The sequence below is a fragment of the Chlamydotis macqueenii genome, chromosome W (genome assembly GCF_036417535.1).
Source record: "Chlamydotis macqueenii isolate bChlMac1 chromosome W, bChlMac1.mat, whole genome shotgun sequence".
In the NCBI taxonomy this organism is placed as follows: Eukaryota; Metazoa; Chordata; class Aves; order Otidiformes; family Otididae; genus Chlamydotis; species Chlamydotis macqueenii.
This window is the reverse complement of record NC_141592.1, coordinates 2,939,411-2,961,516: the sequence shown is the minus strand read 5'-3', so window position 1 is coordinate 2,961,516 and position 22,106 is coordinate 2,939,411. Positions and strand designations below refer to the sequence as shown.

The following is a 22,106-nucleotide window of genomic DNA, read 5'->3' as shown; positions in this document are numbered from 1 at the left end:
CGGCCGGCAGCCTTTAAGGATAGCAAAGGGATGGTAGAATTTGGATGCACTCCCCCGTGTCTCATGCCTTCCTTGCCGGAAGAGCCAGAATTGAAAAAACAACCCCCCAAATACGAGGATACAGAAATGCCCTCTGTCTCTCCTTCTGCCCCATCAGCTCCACGGTTAGAAAATTTGCAGAAGGATGAGACCAATTTACCATCTCTCCCTAGCGATTCATGGACTGAAAAAGGAAGGGAGGGGGCCACTGAAGCGGGAGCAGTGGACGCTTTAATCCGAAGGTTCACGCGGTTGGCGTCGGACGTAGAAAAAACATTAAATCAAGTAGAGGGGTCGGCGCGGAAGGCGGAGGCAGCAGCTGAAAAGGGGATGACTCGTGGATTTACAGATTGGACACTGATTGCTAGAAATTGCGTATTGGAAGGGGCATCTCTAGGGCCACCAGACGGAGACGGGGATATAATGGTGTGCCCAGTGACACAGGGGCAGCGGGGTCGGCAGTGGAGCCCGTTGGATTACAAGTTATTCAGGGAGTGGCAGAAGGCGGTGAAGGAGGAAGGTGTTAATGGGGTGGCGACTCGAGCGATTTTAGATGTCATCTGGGCAGCGAATCCGCTTCCCTTTGATTGCAGGCAGCTGGCTAGAGCGGTTTTTACAGCCCCCCAAGTGGTGCTGTGGGAGGCCACGTCAAAGGAGGAAGCAGACAAGGTGGTTTTAGAAGCTTTAGATCCGAATCACCCCTTGCACGGGATTACTGTGGAGAGGATTATGGGTTCAGGTAACTTCACTGATCCGGCTGCACAGGCTAACATGCGAGGCAGAGACATCAACGCCGCTGTACGGGCGGCACGAGTGGCGTTTGCAAAAATGGGTAAGTATGAGGGCAAGAAGTGGTCGTACACTCAGGTGAAGCAGGGCGTAGGGGAGTCGTATACCTCTTTCTTGGAAAGGCTGCAAAAAGCGATTGAGAATTCTGATTTGCCAGAGGATGTGAAACCTCTACTGGCGAAAGAACTAGCTAAACAGAATGCAAATGAGGTAACTCAACAAGTTTTGCTTCAATTGCCCGGGAATGCAGGTGTGGCGCAGATGATTAAACGAGTCATGGAGGCAGAAGCGCTGCAGCAAGCAAAACCGCTCATCGCAGCAGTATCCGCTATGCGATCACCGCCCGTGGGCCCCACCTGTTTTGGTTGTGGGGGTGTAGGACACTTTAAGCGACAGTGTCCCTCAGGGACCAATCAGGAGACAGAACCCACAAATGGCCAAAAAAGGAGATGTTTTCGAGGTGGGCGGGGCGGACATCTTGCCAAACAGTGTCTGCAGCCACGCCTGGCAGGGGGGCAGGGAAACGGGAGGCGCGGTCTCTTACGGGGGCGGAGGGATACGCCAGGCAAAGAAATGCCCCCACTAACCTTCCTAAACAGCGAGGGATGGGCCCTGTCGTCGGGTCCCACTCAGGAGTACAACTAACTTGTGCAGAAGGTTTGTGGATTACAGCCCCTACTTATGTACGCATTGATGAAAAAATACCACCTGGAATCATAGTAGGGGCAGGGGCACAACAGTTGGGGGTGGAGGTGGTGCCAGAAATGAAGACACAAACCGGGGAAAACACAGTGTGTGTTGCTCCGGTGTCCGAGATGCCCGTATATTTGCCCAAAGGGTCAACTTTTGTCGGTTTATTACTTGATCTTTCAACACGCCCGGTAGTCGTGTGCGAGCTACGTCCACACAGGTACCCTTCCACGGAAGCAGACCAACAGCCACCAAACTGCTTTGAAGCCATGTTAGACACTGGAGCAGACGTTACGGTAATTTCTCTGACAGATTGGCCAAAGGAGCTTCCTTTAGCCCCAGTGGCCACCCCATTGAAAGGCGTTGGCGGCAGTCAGAGAGCATTACGGAGCCAACACCCAGCACGTCTCTCAATAAAAGGAGAAAAAGGTGAGACAACTATACGACCGTACGTATTGAATAATCTATCTGTTTCCCTTTTAGGTCGGGACGTTTTGCAATCTCTTAAAGTTCAGCTCAGCATAGAAAAGCCTTTTTAGTGGAGGCCACTGATCCAGAAAAACCCTACATCAGAATGACATGGTTAACCGACAACCCGGTATGGGTGGATCAGTGGCTGTTAACTGAAGAAAAATGGAATCAATTAAATTTGCTAGTAGATAGGGAAGTAGCAGCAGGACATTTGATACACTCAATAAGCCCCTGGAATTGTCCAGTGTTTCTGATAAAAAAGAAGTCTGGAACTTGGCGATTTTTGCATGATTTGCGAGCAGTGAATGCAGTACTGTAAGACATGGGACCACTGCAGCCAGGTATGCCTTGGCCGTCCATGTTACCGGACAGCTGGCCGGTAGCGGTCATAGACATTAAAGACTGCTTTTTCTCCATACCATTGCACCCTGATGACAGTAAGCGATTTACCATGACGATTCCAACAATCAACAACGCGGCACTTACGAGACGACTGCAGTGGATGGTGTTACCACAAGGGATGAAAAACTCCCCAACTCTATGTCAGTTGTATGTTTCTCGCACCTTGCAAGAATTTCGACAGGCCCATAGAGACTGGGTGATTGTTGTAGTTCAGCCCCAATCGGGACCAGACTACGCAGTCTCTCTCTCGCTCCCCCCACCCTCTGAGAGAATAGGAGGAGATGATATAGGAAAAACGGCTCAAGGTTTGAGATAAGGTCGGGGAGAAATCCTTAAAGTTACCGTTACGGGCAAAACAGACTCGACTTGGGGAAAACTATTCATTTATTTCTAAAACTAGCAGGAGAATGAGACAGGGAACAAGATAACCTCCCCCCACCCCTCCCTCTTCCCGGGCTTAACATTATCTATACTACCTCCCCTCCCGAGCGGCACGGGGGGGGAAAAGGGAATGGGGGTCGCGGTCAGTTCATCACGCGTTGTTTTACGCCGCTGTGTCATCATCAGGGGAAGAACTCCTCGCATTCCTCCTCTGCTCCATCGTGGGGTCCCTCCCACGGGCCACAGTCCTTCGTGAAACCGTTCCGGCGTGGGTCATCTCTTCCACGGGGTGCAGTCCCTCCAGAACAGCTGTCCCAGCGGGCCCTCCACAGGCCACAGCCTCCTTCAGGCCTTCACCTGCTCCGGCGTGGGGTCCTCCATGGGCTGCAGGTGGATCTCTACCCCTCTGTGGACCTCCATGGGCTGCAGGGGGACAACCTGCTCCACCATGGTCTTCACCACGAGTTGCAGAGGAATCTTGGCCAGGAGCCGCGTTACTCCTCCCCCTCCTTCTTCACTGACCTTGGCGTCTGCAGCCGTTCCTCACAACAGGCTGGCAGACGCCTCTCAGGATCCTTTTTACATCTTGTTCACTTCTCATCTCCTCTCCACTTCTTGCAGCCAGGCTGGGCCGAGTTGGGCCCAGTCGGCTGCCCGGCGGGAGGCCAGAGGGTGAGGCCTGCAAGGCCCACAAGGCTCGCGCCTCCCCCTCTCTGCCCCCCGCTCAGCTGCTTCACATCTTCCCTTTTTTTCCTGTTTTCCCCTACTTAAATACCTTATCGCAGAGGCGTTATCACGGGACATTCTGCTACCAATTGGCTCGGCCTTGGCCAGCAGCGGGTCCGCCCTAGGCCTGGCCGAGTCCACTAAACAAAGGGGAGCGACTTCTAGCAGTTTTCTACAGAAGCTACCCGCTCCTGAGGTAATCTATACCAGGAATGCATGGAGCATCTGGGCCAGTCACTATGGGGTGCTTTTGCCACTCATTCCCAGTCAAACTCACTTCAGCCTCCAATACAGTCAGCTCTTGGGATCCTCCTGTCACTCCAGAAATACGAATGGGTTGTGCCCCTTTACAGCTTGATGGCATTAGGGTACACTGTGCACCAGTGTCTACTAGAGCCTTATACTCCCATGGGTCTGATGTGCCAGGCCATTGAATCCATACAGTCCAATAAACTCTGTTGTCCCTCTCCTCCGCCTGGCTGGAGGCAGGGCCCCTCTAGTCCTGTTTATAATATTTTCTATTCACTTTCTGTGAGTATGAATCAGAAGTTCCTTCCATAGAATCAGAGGTGAGATCAGCCCTTCTACGCTGTCTGGGGAACTGCCCACTGGAGACTGGAGCAGCAAATTGCCTGGAAGAACGTCCCTTTGTGATTGTTTTACCTCGCAACTCACGTACCCGTGCCTCTAGGGCCGAGGCAGGCTTTCCATCCCACTTCCTCATGTCCTCTCCTTGGTCACACAAGGTAAACCATAGGTCATCTCGTCGGGTGTACCGTCTCCCTTGAGCAGGAGGAGGATGAGGTCTTCTTCTAATAGCTGAGATATTGGTCCGTGCAGGTGGGGAGCAAGAATCTTCGAGTTTCTGACACACCTCAGATAGTTTTTCTAACAGTTTTTCAAACTGGCTTTCAGATTTCTCAGTCTTTCCACAGCTGAGACAAAGGCCCGCATCGGAGAAGAGAGGTTTTCTTCATATTGTCGGAGCTGGTTAGCCACTGCAGGTACTGGTGGCATCTCATCATCTTTCCAACTCATTGCTGCCAGTGAGTTGGCATACGATGATGGTGCACTCTGTACAAATTTCCGCCACATGGGTCGGGTACATTCAATTTCATCTGGATCTACAGATGTCCGTGGGTCATCCAGGTTATGATAAATCAGCTCCCGAACAGCTAATTCCCTCAGAAACTGGATACCTCTCTCCATGGTGGTCCACTTGCTTGGGTGGCATACAATATCTTGTATTGTCATACAATATCAAGTCAGCCTCACCTCTGTGCCTGGCAAGGTCATGGAGCAGATTCTCCTGGAAACCATGCTAAGGCACATGGAGAGCAAGGAGGTGGTTGGTGACAGCCAACATGGCTTCACCAAGGGCAGATCGTGCCTGACCAATTTGGTGGCCTTCTATGACGGGGTGACGGCATCGGTGGACAAGGGACGAGCAACAGACATCATCTACCTGGACGTGTGCAAGGCATTTGACACTGTCCCACACGACATCCTTCTCTCTAAACTAGAGAGACATGGGTTTGATGGATGGACCACTCAGTGGATAAGGAGTTGGCTGGATGGCCGCACTCAGAGAGTGGTGGTTAACAGCTCAATGTCCATGTGGAGACCGGTCACCAGTGGCGTCCCTCAGGGGTCCATGTTGGGCCCGGCCCTGTTCAACATCTTTGTCGGCGACATGGACAGTGGGATAGAGTGCACCCTCAGCAAGTTCGCCAACAACACCAAGCTGTGTGGTGCCGTCGACACGCTGGAAGGGAGGGATGCCATCCAGTGGGACCTTGACAGGCTGGAGAGGTGGGGCCCATGCAAACCTCATGAAGTTCAACCAGGCAAAGTGCAAGGTCCTGCACCTGGGTCATGGCAATCCCAGGCACAAACACAGGCTGGGCGGAGAATGGATTGAGAGCAGCCCTGAGGAGAAGGACTTGGGAGTGCTGGTGGACGAGAAGCTCAACATGAGCCGGCAATGCGCCCTTGCGGCCCAGAAGGCCAACCGCATCCTGGGCTGCATCAAGAGGAGCGTGGCCAGCAGGTCGAGGGAGGTGATTCTGCCCCTCTACTCTGCCCTGGTGAGACCCCACCTGGAGTACTGTGTCCAGTTCTGGAGCCCCCAACAGAAGGCGGACATGGACCAGTTGGAGAAGGTCCAGAGGAGGGCCACGAAGATGATAAAAGGGCTGGAGCACCTCTCTTATGAGGACAGGCTGAGAGAGTTGGGGCTGTTCAGCCTGGAGGAGGCTCCAGGGAGACCTGATAGCGGTCTTCCAGTACCTCAAGGGGGCCTATAAGAAAGATGGGGAGAGGCTGTTCAGTAGGGCCTGTTGTGATAGGACGAGGGGTAATGGTTTTAAAATAGAGGGGGGTAGATTTAGATTGGAAATCAGGATAAAATTTTTTACAATGCGATTTATAGAACACTGGAACAGGTTGCTCAGAAAGGTGGTGGAAGCCCCATCCCTGGAAACGTTCAAGGCCAGGTTGGCCGGGGCTCTGAGCAACCTGATGTGGTTGGAGATGTCCCTGCTCCTTGCAGGGGGGTTGGACTAGATGACCTTTGAAGGTCCCTTCCAACCCTAACCATTCTATGATTCTATGATTCTATGATCTGCCTTAAAGAAATACCTGTCCTTCACACCTGATAGGAGTCGCCTCCAGAGGCTGCAGGCTGCTGACTCTCTTCCAATCGTCCTGTCAATGGCCGCTTCCCTAGACAGGGATCCCAGCTGCCTGGCTTCCCTGCCTTCTAATTCCAGGCTACTGGCCCCTCTGTCCCAGCATCGGAGCAACCAGGTGACAAGTTGCTCACCTTGATGACGGCTGAAATCTTTTCGCATATCTCACAGCTCACTCAGGGATAGGGACCGGGTGACTGCCTCTGCTTCTGCCTCTCCCTGTTCTTGTGATGGCCCTGGTTCATCATCATCTTTCACTATGCGAACTGATTTTTTGGTGTATTTCTTCTGTACAGGGGCAACTGATACTGGTGTAGGTTGGTTTTTCGGTTTCTCTTTGGTACTGCTTGCCGAGGTTTGAGTAGTCACAGTGTCTGGCATGGGGGCCGAAGCAATCGCAGTGCCCATAGCAGGGACTGGGGTAGCTGCAGTGCCTGCCGTAGCGGCTGAAGTAGCTGCAGCATTTGTAGCAGGAGTTTGAGTAGCCACAGTGTCTGTTGCGGGGGTTGGAGGAGCCATAATACTTTTAAAAACTTGTTTAAACTTAATCAATATCAAGATCTGAGATAGCTGCAAGAGACCTGTCAACATGAACACGGTGGTAGGGGTATCCAAAGGGTATTCAAAATTCTCAAAAGCTGTTGAAATCAGCTTGGTGAGGTGGGGAAAGCTGTAAACAGATGTTCCCCCCTTGGCCTGGCTTCCCGGAACAAAACAACAGGTATAGTTTCAAACAACACCCACAAGATGGCTCCCGAAATACCCGGGTGGAGCTGCCTCTGCCTCCTCGCTCTGCACACTGCCCGCCGCCATTGAGTACAGATATGAAAATGTCCTGTTACCAGCAATCTCACTAAACAACTCAGTGCCGCATAGCACAGCAGAACGATACCTTTGATCCAACACACATCATTGATAAAGCGTGCACAAACACCGACAAACAGAAAATACGGCAAGTAGGGTGCTGCCCAATACAGCTCTCAAAACAACTGCGAGAACAAATAAAACAACACTGTGCCCAGCGATGACCAAACCGACTTAATGAGTGCTTGTAACAAATCTGTTCTCAACACACTGTGTTCAAACCTGTCCTTATCTCAACCCTTCGGGACTGACCAGGGGCTCGAACCTTGCATCCTCAGATTAAAGGCTGATGATCTCCCGACTGATCTAGTGAGGCCCCTTCGAGCCCCACGTTGGGCGCCAAAAAGACTGTGGTTGTTTAGCCCGGATCACCACACAGTTTCTTACTCACCCTCCCCCTCCTCAGTGGGACGGGGGAGAGAAATTGGGAAGAAAGGAAAACTCGTGGGTTGAGATAAAAACAGTTTACTACAAATACTAAAACTACAAAGCTACCAGGATATAAGGATATTAATATCTACAAAATATACAAAATGAACAATGTACAATTTCTCACCACCCGATGTCCGAATGACCGACGCAGCCCGTCCTGAGCAGCGATCACAGGAACGACACCAAGCAGCAAGCAAAGGGGGGAGAGCAAGCCAGCAAGGTAGAGGGAACGATGCCAGCAAGCAAGAGAGAAGAAAAGGGTGCCAAGGGTGCCCGAACACATACCCGACAAGAATGCCTGACAAGAATGCCAAAAAAGAATGCCCCCTCCCATGGGCAACCCCCACTTATATACTGAGCATGACGTTTATGGCATGGAATACTCTCTTTGGCCAGTTTGGATCAATTATTCTGTCTGTCTTTCGCCCAGCTTCCCACATCTGCACGTTAACGAGACTTGGAAAGCCAGACAGTGTCCTTGGTCTCATTAACAACAACTCGTATCATCAGAGTGTTTTTATCAACATTCTTCACACACGAAATCCAAAACACACTGGCTACTGAGAAGAAAATTAACTCCATCCCTGCCGAAACCAGGACACACATTCACTGATAATCTAAGCTAAGATGCTATGACATGCATTGAGTAATTATATTGGGTTTACATGGCAAGGTTTTGGTAACATGGAGGCTGCAGGAGTGGCCTCTGTGAGAAGGGAACAGACATTGCCCTCATGTCAGCTGGAGCTGGTTCCAGCTGGCTCCAAAACAGACCCACTGCAGGGCAAAGCTGAGCCAATCAGCAAAGCTGGTGACACCTGTTACAACCCAGGGCTGTAGCAGGTTCGTGATTCCCTCAGATTAAATTAAGGTGAAACAACACCAAACGATCGATTTAACATTTTATTTGACATTCAGCTTGTGGAACAACTTAACTTTGAGAACTTGGAAAGCATAAAGGGGTTGATAGCCAGGGCCCTTATCAGAAGGAAAAGGAGGAAAATGGAAAAGAGAAAGGGAAAGAGATATCACCACCCTTGTATCCAGCAACAAGGATGACCTCCAGTGGGGAGAGGTACGGGACTCCAGCACGGCTCCCTGAGGCAGTGTCTTTTCTAGTCTAATCCCCGCCTCGAGTTGTTGGATACCTGGAGTACCAGGGGCACTTAGTGAACAATCCAGACCGAATGGAATTGTTATGTTTGTGAGCAGCAGGCCTCAAGGACATCACTGAAGCCGCTTGTGAGAAAGTACTGAAGCTGCCTGTAAGAAAGTACTGAAGCCACCTGTGAGAAAATAATGAGGCCGCCTGTGAGAAAGTAATGAAGCTTCCTGTGAGAAAGTAAACGAAGCAACCTTGAGAAGAAGGAAAACAGTTGGCATACGTGACTGGGGGCTGTACGTGAAGCAGGGTGCAGGTGGAGAGAGCCGTGTGCGTGAACATAGAGACTTAACAAATCATATTTTAGCTAGGAGTGCGTGCATGATATAGTTAACCAATTAGTAGAGAGCTTGCCCATGATACGGAATTAGAAGGGCTATATTAACCGGGATGTATCAACAATAAATCGGCATTTGCTTGATCATATTGGTCGTCAGCAGTGTCCGTGACTTCCGCGTCAACAGGTGGCGCCCAAACAGGGACCCTCAGATCGGCGTTGGACATCCCGACGGAACCGAAATAGGAAAAGAAGAGGGGGCGGAAGCCGGTCGAAGGCGAGTGCTGCCCCGGCACTCGGGAAGTCGCTATAGCGCAAAAAGGTACAAAAGGTACGGAGGGAATCTCGTCTTGGCCAGGCGAGCGGCCGGGGAGGAGATGGGGTCCACACTGACCAAAGAGGAGTCAGCAGTGGTTAAGCTCCTCCAACATATGCTCTCTATGAGAGGACTGAGTTATGACTCGGCCGTCCTAGAAGCTTTGCTGCAGTGGGCAAAGAAAAGGGAATTAATCCCCACACTTGATGATGCTTTTGAACTCCCGACATGGGAAAAGATAGGAAAAGAGCTGTGGGATGAAATAAGTAAGGGATCAAAGGAGGCGAGCAAACTCTCCACTGTGTGGAGGCTAATTAACGAAACATTGATAAGCATGAAAGCCAAGCATTCAGTTGCCACATCTGCTTTTGCAGCCTTAACTCCAGCCGGCAGGTCCACCTCCGCTACTAGCATGCTGTTCTCGGGTTTAACGAGCCCTGCCGCCGCCCCGGCTTGTGCTGACGGTGTCAGGGTTCGAGTCCCAGCAAGGACTCCAGGAAATGCAGCCACAGCCCCTATAACTATAGATATACAAGCACCAGAAGGAAAAACTGCCGAAAGCCTTTCACCATCAGATGTACCACCGCCAGGCACCCCGCCACGCTGCGCCAGTGCAGGCTCAGAGTCACGAGCCTTTTCACTGGCGCCAACAGCTCCGGTTTATCCCCCATTACCACCTTCTTCCCTGCCATCACGGCGTGAGGAAGAGGGGGATGAACATTCATCCGGCTTGAAGGACGCACAGCTGCAAGAGACACTAAAAAGGCTGGAAGCCCTAGAGGTTCGCCTAGAAGCGTCGCTGGGAAACTTGTCAACTCCTTCGCCTGTGCCACATCGAGACCTGCCAGCGTCCAACCTATTCGTTCCAAATGGAACATCGGGTGAGATCAGTCTTTTGCACCTTTCCAAGGGACGCTGGCGGGAGGGGCCGGGGATTTGAATCCAACAGCGCGGTGGAAAGAGGTGATTCGAGGTGCTTTGATAGAAGGAGAGCCTTTTCCCATGGCATTTCCAGTTGTGACCAATAATACTGGGAGAAGTGTGTGGGAAGCATTAGACTGGAAAACATTGAAGGAAGCTAAAAGTGCAGTTACTCAGTATGGGCTAAAATCATCATACACTCAATCTGTGTTGCAGCATATTTTTTTTGTCACAGTTTTTAACTCCTTATGATATTAGAATGATTGTCCCGATGCTTTTGCTACCGTCGCAGCAGCTGCAGTTCTTTCAGTACTGGCAGGCTGCTTGTGATAGGGCAGCTGCATCGCCTCGACAACAGGGTGAGCCATTATTCGGGGTGCAAACTCAAATGCTGATGGGAGCGGGACCCTACACACGCTCTGATTGGCAAGCGCAATTTGCTACTGAAGTATTACAACTGGGCCAAGATTTGGCTTATAGAGCGCTTGCTAGGGTGCACGATGGAAAGTCCGGACCTGCCTTTACGTCAGTAAGGCAAGGTCTCACAGAACCATATGGGAAATTTATTGATCGGTTGCACACTGCAATTATGGCTCACCCTGATCTGGATGATGACATGAAAGCAAAGTTCTTGGATATGCTTGCCTTTAATAATGCTAATGAAAAAACTAAGAGAGCCCTTAGTGTGCTGCCAAAAGGATCTAGTCCAGGGCAACTGCTGGAAGCTGCCGAGCGAATGTTAGAACAAGAAAAGGCTACAGTCATGGCTGCTGCTGTAGGTGCAGCAGTTAAACCGTTGATATCAATAAAGCGGTGCGTGATTAACTCCCTCTTCCCGCCCCCCATCCCTGTCCCACTCTGGGGGCAGGGGAGGGAGGTGGAGATGGTGTTAAGCCTGGGAAGAGGGAGGGGTGGGGGGAGGTTGTCTTGTTCCTTTTTTCGTTATCCTGCTTTGGTTTTAGTGATGGTCTGTTTTGCCTGTAGCGGTGGCTTTAAGGATCCCTCCCTATTCTTGTCTTAAACCTCGGGTTTTAGTTTTCTTTCCTCCTATATGCCCGGGGCCACAGCCGCCGCCAGGCGCCCCCACCCCCCCCGCCCCTGACATGGTTAACAGATACTCCTGTCTGAGTCGAGCTTTGTATAAGTGGAAGGACTGTTCCCTCTTATAACATGGGGGAAGGGATACGCTCATGTCTTTACAGGAGCAGTAAACAAGTGGATCCCTGTCTGTATCGTCTGCGGGTATTTCAGAACACGTTTGGTTGACCTGCCAGATACCGGTAGGACGGCAACTCTGTGTAAAACAGGAGCAACCACAAGTGCTGAGTGCTAAAACTACAAAAGATGGAACTTTTTGGGATCAGTAAAGATGGACTTCTGTCTATTTTTTTTTAACTATTCAAGAACTAATGTTTCTAGAGGGGTAATGATTGTAAATGCTTTAAGATCTATACATTGCAACGACACAGCTTGACGTAATCACGCGAGCACATATCAAAATCCAGACAGCATAAAAGACCTAAACGAAGCATACATAGCATTGAATCTGATTGCCAAGACAATACAGAGATTTGGAAACTAAGTAAAATTATTGCTGCTTCAGTCTTTATACCTGGTGTGGCAAGTGCCCAGGCGTTAGCTACGCTAAATAAATTGGGCTGTTGGCTTGCTAAGCAAACGCATACAACTGCATCGGCACTATCAACGCTGTTAACTGATGTAGATTCTATACACTGTGCTACTTTACAAAACAGAACCGCTGTTAGCCTGCAGAGCACATATTTTGACAGGCCTTGTTGCATGTGCTGGCCACACATGCAGCAACACCTGGTCAGTACTCTTTCACTGAATCTGCTGAGGGATAAACAGACGTGGCTCGGAGCGAAGGGGAGAGGATGGACCCAGAGCACACTTTATTTACAACAGGGGACGCCCTGAAGGTGCTGCGCCTGTCTCCCTTCTCTGCTCTGACCCGGCTGATAAACAGCCTCTTGCTCAGCGGTGTCTTTCGCATAGTTGGGTTAGTAACAGAATAGATCAGCAATAGATATTTTTTTTATTATTAGCACAAAATCATGATTGTCAGGATTTTGATGGGCTTTGCTGCATGAATCTGTCTGATCATTCGGAATCTATTCACAAAGTATTCAAAACTTGCAAAAAGGAGTACAAAAACTGCAACAAAGTGATGGTTTTGATATATTCAGAAATCCTTTTGGTGACTTGATATAAGCTTGTTACTAATAGCTGTAGGATGCTTATTCATTCCTTTTATATATGTATTTTGATCTGTATTCTGTGTCTTAAAATGTGTGCAGACTTTAACAGATAAAGCGTTGAAACAAGCCTCTTCTCATAAACAAAGAAGGGGGAGATGTGGTATTTCGCTGGGCCAGTACGGTGTCAGTGAAAGCACACCGACCTTGGGGGAGGAATGCAATCATGCTCTCAGGAAGAAAGCCATGGAATGAGAAGGGAAGCTTTAAGATCCAAAACATTGTTAGCAGAATTTATGGCTTGTTTCAACAGAGGCCTGCAGAAAACTAGTCATTGCTCTTATAGATAAGAAAGTTACTGGAGTTGTTATATCTATAATAGTAGAAAAATGTTATAGTAGAAAATTACTAGAAGGTAGTGAAACTTAGCTTTGCTTCATAATCATGAATATGTATAACGTGTGATCAGTAATTTTATTAACGAAGCTTGTGTGTGGCATAACTGGGTGGTTGCTGTCCTTGGTTAAAATCGGAATTGTGATACTAGGCATCATACTAGGCATAATCATTAACATACCATGCTTGCAAAAAATGATTAACAACTCAATACATCTGGCTCAAAAAAAAAAAAAACAAAAACCAAAAACAAAACAAAAAAAAAAAACCTAACAAAAAAACCCAACCAAAAAACAAAACCCAAACAACCATGAACCTAGTTGATATTGTAGTAAAATAAGGTCAGGAGTACCAAAAAGGGCCATAGGAGGACCATGTTATTTTGGAAAATTGATAGTGTTTGCTCCACCTATGAGAACATTACGGAATCACACTCGAGCAAGAAGATCGCTAAAAGTATTGACTCCCCATTGTGACAGCAATTTAACCCTGTTGGGTACAGCTGAGCGGATAGCATTATCTTTATTTGTTCCTTGGGCAGCAACTGCAAAAACTTTAGCTAACTTAAATAAATTAGCTTGTTGGGCACAAAAGCAAATGAATTTAACTTCTAGCATGTTATCAGGATTATTAGAAGACATGGATAGCATGCGTCATGATATTTTTGCAGAATCTAGCAGCCATTGATTTTTGTTATTAGAACATGGATGTGAAGATTTTGAAGGTATGTGTTGCATGAATGTTTCTGATCACTCTAAGTCGATACGCTATCAGTTGGCAGAGTTATGATGCAACATGCATGCAATACAAGTGGAAAGCAGGTTAACAGACTGGTTGAAATCCTTGGGGGTCACAGGCTGGCTAAAAGATTTGATAGTTTATGGGTTGGTATTATTGACGGGTTTGCTGTTGACACTGATGATTTTGGGGTATATTTTAAAATGCTTTGTGAAAGCTATGGAACGTATGATGAAAGTGGGTCTGGATTGTTCAAAACAAAAAGGGGGATTTGTTGGATACCTGGAGTACCAGGGGCACTTAGTGAACAATCCAGACCGAATGGAATTGTTATGTTTGTGAGCAGCAGGCCTCAAGGACATCACTGAAGCCGCTTGTGAGAAAGTACTGAAGCCGCCTGTAAGAAAGTACTGAAGCCACCTGTGAGAAAATAATGAGGCCGCCTGTGAGAAAGTAATGAAGCTTCCTGTGAGAAAGTAAACAAAGCAACCTTGAGAAGAAGGAAAACAGCTGGCATACGTGACTGGGGGCTGTACGTGAAGCAGGGTGCAGGTGGAGAGAGCCGTGTGCGTGAACATAGAGACTTAACGAATCATATTTTAGCTAGGAGTGCGTGCATGATATAGTTAACCAATTAGTAGAGAGCTTGCCCATGATACGGAATTAGAAGGGCTATATTAACCGGGATGTATCAACAATAAATTGGCATTTGCTTGATCATATTGGTCGTCAGCAGTGTCCGTTACTTCCGCGTCAACATCGAGTTATGCCCCTGGAAGACTGGTATGGTCTGGGTCCAGAGAGTTCTGAGTCCTCTGCGCAGGCGCGAAGCAGGCGCTGAACGTGAGGGGTGGTCGGAAGCCCCTTCCTCAGATGACTGCTGTGTGACCCCTTGCCATAGTGGGCAAGTCGTTAACAGGGACCTGTGGAGCTGCACATCCCCCATGTGGCCTCCACCTCCTGTGTTACCGGACTCCTACCGCACAGCACCCTGTGCGTCACAGCTACAACAATCTTTGAGACATCAACACACATGAACTCTTTCAGGCCCTCACGACACGTCTCTGAAAACATATTTAAGAAAGGGCAAATAAATACTGTGTAGCAGTTGTGAGAGAGAGGAGTGAGAGAAACAACCCTGAAGAAAATCAAGGTCAGAGAAGAAAGAGGAGGAGGAGGTGCTCCGGGCACCAGAACAGAGATTCCCCTGCAGCCTGTGGAGAAAACCATAGTGAAGCAGATTGTCCCCCAGTAACCCATGGAGAGGACCACATGCCGGAGCAGGTATTCCCTGCAGCTTGTGGAGAGGACCATGCTGGAGCAGATATCCACACTACAGCCCATGGAGGACACTGCACTGGAGCAGATGGATGTGCCCTGAAGGAAGTTGCAGCCAGTGGAGAGCCATTGCTGGAGCAGGGTCCTGGCAGGAGCTGCAGCTCGTAGGGGACCCACATTTGAACAGTCTTCCTAAAGGACTGTACCCCATGGAACAGAATTGTACTGGAGCAGTTCTTTAAGAAATGCAGCCTGTGGGAAGGACCTCACACTGGAGCAAGGGAAAAGTATGATGAGGAAGGAGTGTCAGAGAGGAACTGTTACAAACTGACCAAAATCCCCATTCCCCATCGCCCCAGTGCTGCTCAGGACAGGGAGGAGGAGACAGAAGAGTCAGGAATGAAAGGAGTGAAGTTGAGCTTGGGAAGGGGGGAGGAGAACGTGTTTTCAGTTTTGTCATTATTTCTCACTATCCTACTCTATTTTAAATTGGCAATAAATTAAATTAATCTTCCCCAAGTCGAGTCTGTTTTGCCCATGACGATAATTGGTGAGCGATCTTCCTGTCTTTATCTCGACCCATGAGCTTTTTTTCATCTTATTTTCTTCTCTTGCCCTACTGAGGAGGGGTAGTGAGAGAGCAGCTTGGTGGGCAGCTGGGAACCAGCCAAGGTCAACCCACCACAGTAATATTAATCCATGCTGGAAGGTAGGTAGTAATAGTTACTCTATTGTTATTATTTGACATCTTAAAGCAGATGCTTTCTTCTCAGAAGTATGTCTTACAAGTATTCTGCTATTTTGGCTATTGTTAATTTTGCAGAATAAAGATAGACAGAGGGGAGCAAGGGAAATCCTTTCATCTACAAAATAATTTTATGATATGCAGTCTGGAGATTGTATTACTGGTGTATTACTTGATCCATGATTCTGTAAATATCTTTCAATTAAGTTTAGAAAGCTTGTGGCTGAACTACGACAAAGTAGAATTTTCCTTTAAAAATCATCTAGCTGCACAGTATCATGATTAATCACTGTTGTGAATATAATATTGCTTTCAAGATGCATTCCATCTCAGTATTCTATTTGGGAGTCAAAGCCTTCTGTTTCTATATGCTTCATAAATTCTATTAGTTTTCCTTCCATAAACAGCATGTTTTGTTTTACACACAGACCTATGGTCAAGGAATTGAATTAGTCTGTCAAAAACAAAAAGAGTTTGTGAAGAGCTCTGTAGAATCCAAATGGAATCTAGCAGAAGCCCAGCAGAAACTTGGTCATTTAGCACTGTATAATTCAGAATCCACGGATCAGGAATATGCCAAAGCACAAACTGAAGCTTCAGAACTGAGACAGAGAGAGGAAGAGTGGAAAAGAAAAGAAGCAGCGCTAATACAGAGAGAAAGACAGAATCTGTGGAATACAGATTCTTTTAGTAAAGAGGTATTTAATAAGGTATGACATATAAATGTATATGAAAACAATTATAAGCCTTTTTTGTTCAATTTCTCATCTGGAGTGTTTTCTATATCTAGTATAGTGCTTATTGTAATGTATTGAATGTTTTTCTTTCTTATTTTGCCATATTAAAGGGGACATATTGCACTGATATCATGAATGTGTATGACACTTCTCCTTTAATTAGGAATCAGAATTTACATTTGTCCCTTATAGCAACTGTTGCCAAAAACAAGGATGAGCAATAGTTCTTCACATGAAGTTTGCTTCTTTGTTATGGCAAATTGTCACATTTGAAATGTGCACGGTTTGCCTCTAATAACATGAATTTCTTAATACATATTATTTTAGCACAAACTGTCTTGATAGTAAATGACAGTTTTGTTTTCAGCACTTAACTTGAATATGAATCATTAATGCATCATTTTTCATAATTCCACTGAGGTAGCTTCATCAGGGCTAGATGGTGTAGATATTCCTCATTGTTTATAGATCAATAAGTTACTACTAGTGCATAGAACTTTGAGATAGATTATTGTTCAGAAGAAGAATATAAGGCATTTTTCACCCTATTATTAATTAGATGAGCTGTGCTTTGGTAAATAACCTTCTTGGGTACATTAAGTGTATACATATGTGTTTGCTGAGCTATGCTTAAAACTGGAACATTGCCCTTTAAATAGTAATGAATTAAAATAATCCTGTAGTTCAAAAAAGGTATATATGGAGACTGTATGATAGTCTTTTCTATTCTTTAGAGTTTTATTAGTCAATATAAAAGAAAAGAAGTAGAAGATGAAGATATATCTAAATCATTTATACAGAAGCATGAACAAAAGATTAGATTTTTTGGTAAGTATGTTGCTTCCAACATTGTGCAGTTTAACCTCCTGTAGAATTTGTGTAGATCTATTTCATTTTTTCATTATAATTATTGTACAAAATGGATACTAACAAATGAAACATCTGGGGAGTATCTAGATTCTTGTTTCTCAGGACAGATGTAGCATTGTAAAAAATAACCATTTCAAAGTAAAGGAAACTGTAAATCACAGAAGCCTGTTCCTATGATCAATGAGAAATTCTTGAGTCAACATAGAACTGAAAGAGATTTTCAAATAATGAAAATTGAAGTTCTAGCAACTTTTTCTGCTGTTCTATGGGAAATAATAGGGACATTAATGGAGATGCAATTCCTGCATGTAAAAGTGCCTGGAACTGTCTGTACTTGCCTCCTATAAATAGCTGGTGTTTCGCTGTCTGTTAATCATTGAGGGGGATGAATGATAAAAGGTAAATATCTCCAAAACAGCTGTTAAGACTATGTAGAGATGGAATTGATCATTTATTTTTAAAGATATATTTATATGAGTGACAGAAGTGTAAAACTTTGTATCTAGTACTGGCAAGCAGTAAAATATAACTAATATGTGTATTAGGGCAGTTAACTCATATGAAGGACAGTGGGGGGGGGGGGGGGCGTGATTTCACTGCTTGAATTTTGAGTTCTGACTTTCAACCTGCAACTCTTTCCATGAAGGTGGTTTCATGCTACTTACAATGCAGTATTCTAGTTAACTTTCAACCACTCAGTTGACTCTTCTGTTTTGACCACTGTCATAGTTCAGCTCTGGTCAGGACCAGACTACACAGTCTCTCTCTCACTCCCCCCACCCTCCAGGGGGACAGAAGGGAGAACTGGTAAACAAAAGGCAGCAAAAACACATGGGTTGAGATGAAACAAAAAATAAGTTTAACAGTGATAACAGAAGAAAACAAAACAGTGATGGAAAACAAACACAGTACAATGGCTTACAACAAATCTCCACACCCAGTTTCCTCCCATGTGGCAGGAGGCTCCCCTCAGCACTGAGCAGGGTGTCCCATGGGATGGAACAGCCCTTGGGCCAGTTTGGGTAAATTAACCCCAGCTGTTTGCTAATTAGTTAACTATCCCAGCTGGGTGCCCCAGCCACAGGGGCCACCAGCTCCTGTTCTCCTCCCAGCTCAGGTGAATATTAACTCTATCCTAGCCAGAGCCAGGACATTATCCACCCCTTAGTCCACACCATCTACATCATGCCCAGATCCTACACTTTCCAACTAATCATCACCTTTTTCTTTCTTTGATCTACTTATATACATACACACAGATGTAACTCCCTTAGTCCATGGCCCATCCCTCCAAAATGTCTGTTGAGTTTATCCAGTCCATAACTTTGGGCTCCATCTGTCATAACAGTCTCTCAGGGTAGGACAGACAAGGCAGTGTTTCCTAAGGTAGTGTACCTGGTGCGAGTGATTTAGCATGTTCATAGTCTGCAGACTGAAGATCTGTCGCTGGGTGCTAGTTGCTAGAGCCAGGTCTGGTTCCATCACTGCTGCATTTTTTCCTGTTTTATCAAAGTTCATTCTTTGTTGGTCTAGGTGATTTTACTATAATACTTTTGATACAACATAAGTCTCTCAGGGCAGGGAACAGGAGGAAGCAAAGAGGGATATGTAACAGCTAGATAATGACATACAGTACTATATAGTAATCAACATCAAGCACTTCAAATTATTGGCTATTTTCACCTAAAATCAAATCTCCTTGAGGTACACATCGGACTTCCCCATCCTCCCGCATCACCCAACAAGTACACCCAGGTCCTTGAGCAAAAGCAATCCCATGGGTGGGTATGCCTTTGCCCAGGGGAGAAATAACCCAGACTGTCTTCCCCAAAATATTCCTTACATGCACCACAAGGACTTTATCCCCATCTACAGTATGTAACAGTTCTGACTGGGCAGGGCCAGCTTGATTGGTGGATCCCTGAGTGCTGACTAACCAGGTGGCTTTTGCTAAATGTGTACCCCAATGTTTGAAGGTTCCACCACCCATTACTCTCAGTGTAGTTTTCAGCAGTCCACTGTACTGTTCCATTTTTAGAGGCTGGTGCGTGACAGGGGATGTGATATACACACTCAGTACTGTGCTCTTTGGCCCAGGTGTCTATGAGGCCATGTAACCAGAGAACTTGCTTCTCAAGGCCCAGGACGGTGTTCCGGATGGTGACACGGGGCACAGGTTTGTTTCCAGCCACCCAGTGGTTGCTTCTACCATCGTAAGCACATAGCGCTTGCCTTGGCGAGTTTGTGGGAGTGTGATGTAATCAATCTGCCAGGCCTCTCCATACTTATACTTCAGCCATCGTCCTCCGTACCACAGAGGCTTTAACCGCTTGGCTTGCTTAATTGCAGCGCATGTTTCACATGCATGGATAACCTGTGCAATAGTGTCCATGGTCAAGTCCACCCCTCAGTCACGAGCCCATTTGTATGTTGCATCTCTTCCTTAGTGGCCTGATGTATCATGGCCCCTCCGAGCTAAAAATAGTTCACCCCTGTGTTGCCAGTCTAGGTCCACTTGGGAAACTTTAATCTTAGCAGCCTGATCCGCTTGCTGGTTGTTTTGATGTTCTTCAGTGGCTCGACTCTTGGGTACGTGGGCATCTACGTGACGTACTTTTACAACCAGCTTCTCTAACCGGGCAGCAATATCTTGCCACAGTGCGGCAGCCCAGATGGGTTTGCCTCTGGGCTGCCAGTTGCTCTGCTTCCATTGCTTTAACCACCCCCACAGGGCATTTGCCACCATCCGTGAATCAGTGTAGAGATAGAGCACAGGCCATTTTTCCCGTTCAGCAATGTCTAAAGCCAGCTGGATGGCTTTCACCTCTGCAAAATTACTTGATTCACCTTGGCCTTCAGTGGCTTCTGCAACCCGTCGTGTAGGACTCCACACAGCAGCTTTCCACTTCCGATGTTTTCCTACAATACGACAGGACCCATCAGTGAACAGGGCATCTCGCCTCTCATTTTCCGGGAGGTTGTTGTATGGTGGGGCTTCTTCAGCACGCGTCACCTCTTCCTCTGGTGGCATTCCAAAATCTTTGCCTTCTGGCCAATCTGTGATCACTTCCAAGATCCCTGGGCAATTGGGGTTTCCTATTCGGGCTCGCTGTGTGATCAGTGCGACCCATTTACTCCATGTGGCATCAGTTGCATGATGTGTAGAGGGGACCTTCCCTTTGAACATCCAGCCCAGCACTGGCAGTCGGGGTGCCAGGAGGAGCTGTGCTTCAGTACCAATCACTTCTGAAGCAGCTCCAACTCCTTCATATGCTGCCAGTATCTCTTTTTCAGTTGGAGTATAGCAGGCCTCAGATCCTCTATATCCACAGCTCCAAAACCCTGTGGGTCGAGGTCGAGTCTTCCCTGGTGCTTTCTGCCAGAGACTCCAGGTAGGGCCATTCTCCCCGGCTGCACTGTAGAGCACACTTCTTACCTCTCGCCCTGTCAGGACTGGCCCAAGGGCTACTGCATGAACAATCTCCTGTTTAATTTGTTCAAAGCCTTGTCGTTGCTCAGGGCCCCATTTAAAATCGTTCCTCTTTCGGGTCACTTCATAGAGAGGGCTTACAACCACACTGTAATTTGGAATATGCATTCTCCAGAAACCCACAACACCCAGAAAAGCTTGTGTTTCCTTTTTGTTAGGTGGTGGAGACATGGCTGTTATTTTATTGACTATATCTATTGGAATCTGAACACATCCATCTTGCCATTTTACTCCTAAAAACTGTATCTCTCTTGCAGGTCCTTTCACCTTACTTAGTTTTATGGCAAACCCAGCTTTCAGGAGGATTTTAATTATTTTCTCCCCTTTTTCAAAAGTTTCTGATGCTGTATTGCCCCACACAATTATATTAATGTACTGCAAGTGTTCTGGAGCTCCACCCATTTCCAGTGCAGTCTGGATCAGCCCATGGCAGATGGTGGGGCTGTGTTTCCACCCCTGGGGCAGTCGATGCCAGGTATACTGGACGCCCCTCCAAGTGAAAGCAAACTGTGGCCTGCATTCTGCTGCCAAAGGGATGGAGAAGAACGCATTAGCAATATCGGTGGTGGCATACCACTTGGCTGCTTTTGACTCCAGTTCCTACTGAAGTTCTAGCATGTCCGGCACGGCAGCACTCAGTGGTGGTGTAACCTCATTCAGGCCACAATAGTCCACTGTGAGTCTCCGCTCTCCACTTGATTTTCTCACTGGCCATATGGGACTGGTAAAAGGGGAGTGGGACTTGCTGATCACTCCCTGGCTCTCCAGCTGATGAATCAGCTTATGAATGGAGATGAGGGAGTCTCGGTTGGTGCGATATTGCCACCGGTGCAGAGTTGTGGTAGCAATTGGCACCTGTTGTTCTTCAACCCACAACAGCCCCACAACAGAAGGATCCTCTGACAGACCAGGCAAGATGGACAACTGTATAGTTTCCTCCATCTCCAAAGCACCTACACCAAAAGCCCACTGGTGCCCTTTCGGGTCCTTGAAATACCCACTCCTGAGGTAATCGATACCAAGGATGCACAGAGCATCTGGGCCAGTCACTATGGGGTGCTTTTGCCACTCATTCCCTGTCAGGCTCACTTCAGCCTCCAGCACAGTCAGCTGTTGGGATCCTCCTGTCACTCCAGAAATACAAATGAGTCCTGCCCCATTATATCTTGATGGCATCAGGGTACATTGTGCACCAGTATCCACTAGAGCTTTATACTCTTGTGGGTCTGACGTGCCAGGCCATCGGATCCACACAGTCCAATAAACTCTGTTGTCCCTCTCCTCCGCCTGGCTGGAGGCAGGGCCTCTCTAATCCTGGCCACAGTATTCATTGTTCATTTCTTTTAAATATGCACAAGAGGTCCCTTCAAGAGGGTCAGAACTAAAGCTATTCCTTCTACGCTCCCTATTGGAGACTGGTGCAGCAATTTTCCAGGGAGAACTTCTATTTGCAGTGGTTTTTCCACGCAACTCACG

At 47.3% G+C, this 22,106-nt stretch overlaps 1 protein-coding gene across 1 annotated transcript in view; it reads left to right on the top strand.

Moving 5' to 3' along the window:
• The first annotated feature begins 810 nt into the window (after positions 1-810).
• Positions 811-22,106, top strand: part of LOC147596530 (hsp90 co-chaperone Cdc37-like 1) — a 40,718-nt gene continuing 19,422 nt past the window's right edge. The window contains exons 1-4 of the mRNA XM_086769452.1: positions 811-918; positions 1,208-1,288; positions 15,962-16,243; positions 17,005-17,098. Of these exons, the coding sequence (XP_086625578.1) occupies positions 811-918; positions 1,208-1,288; positions 15,962-16,243; positions 17,005-17,098 (565 nt within the window). The remainder of the gene's footprint in view (positions 919-1,207; positions 1,289-15,961; positions 16,244-17,004; positions 17,099-22,106) is intronic.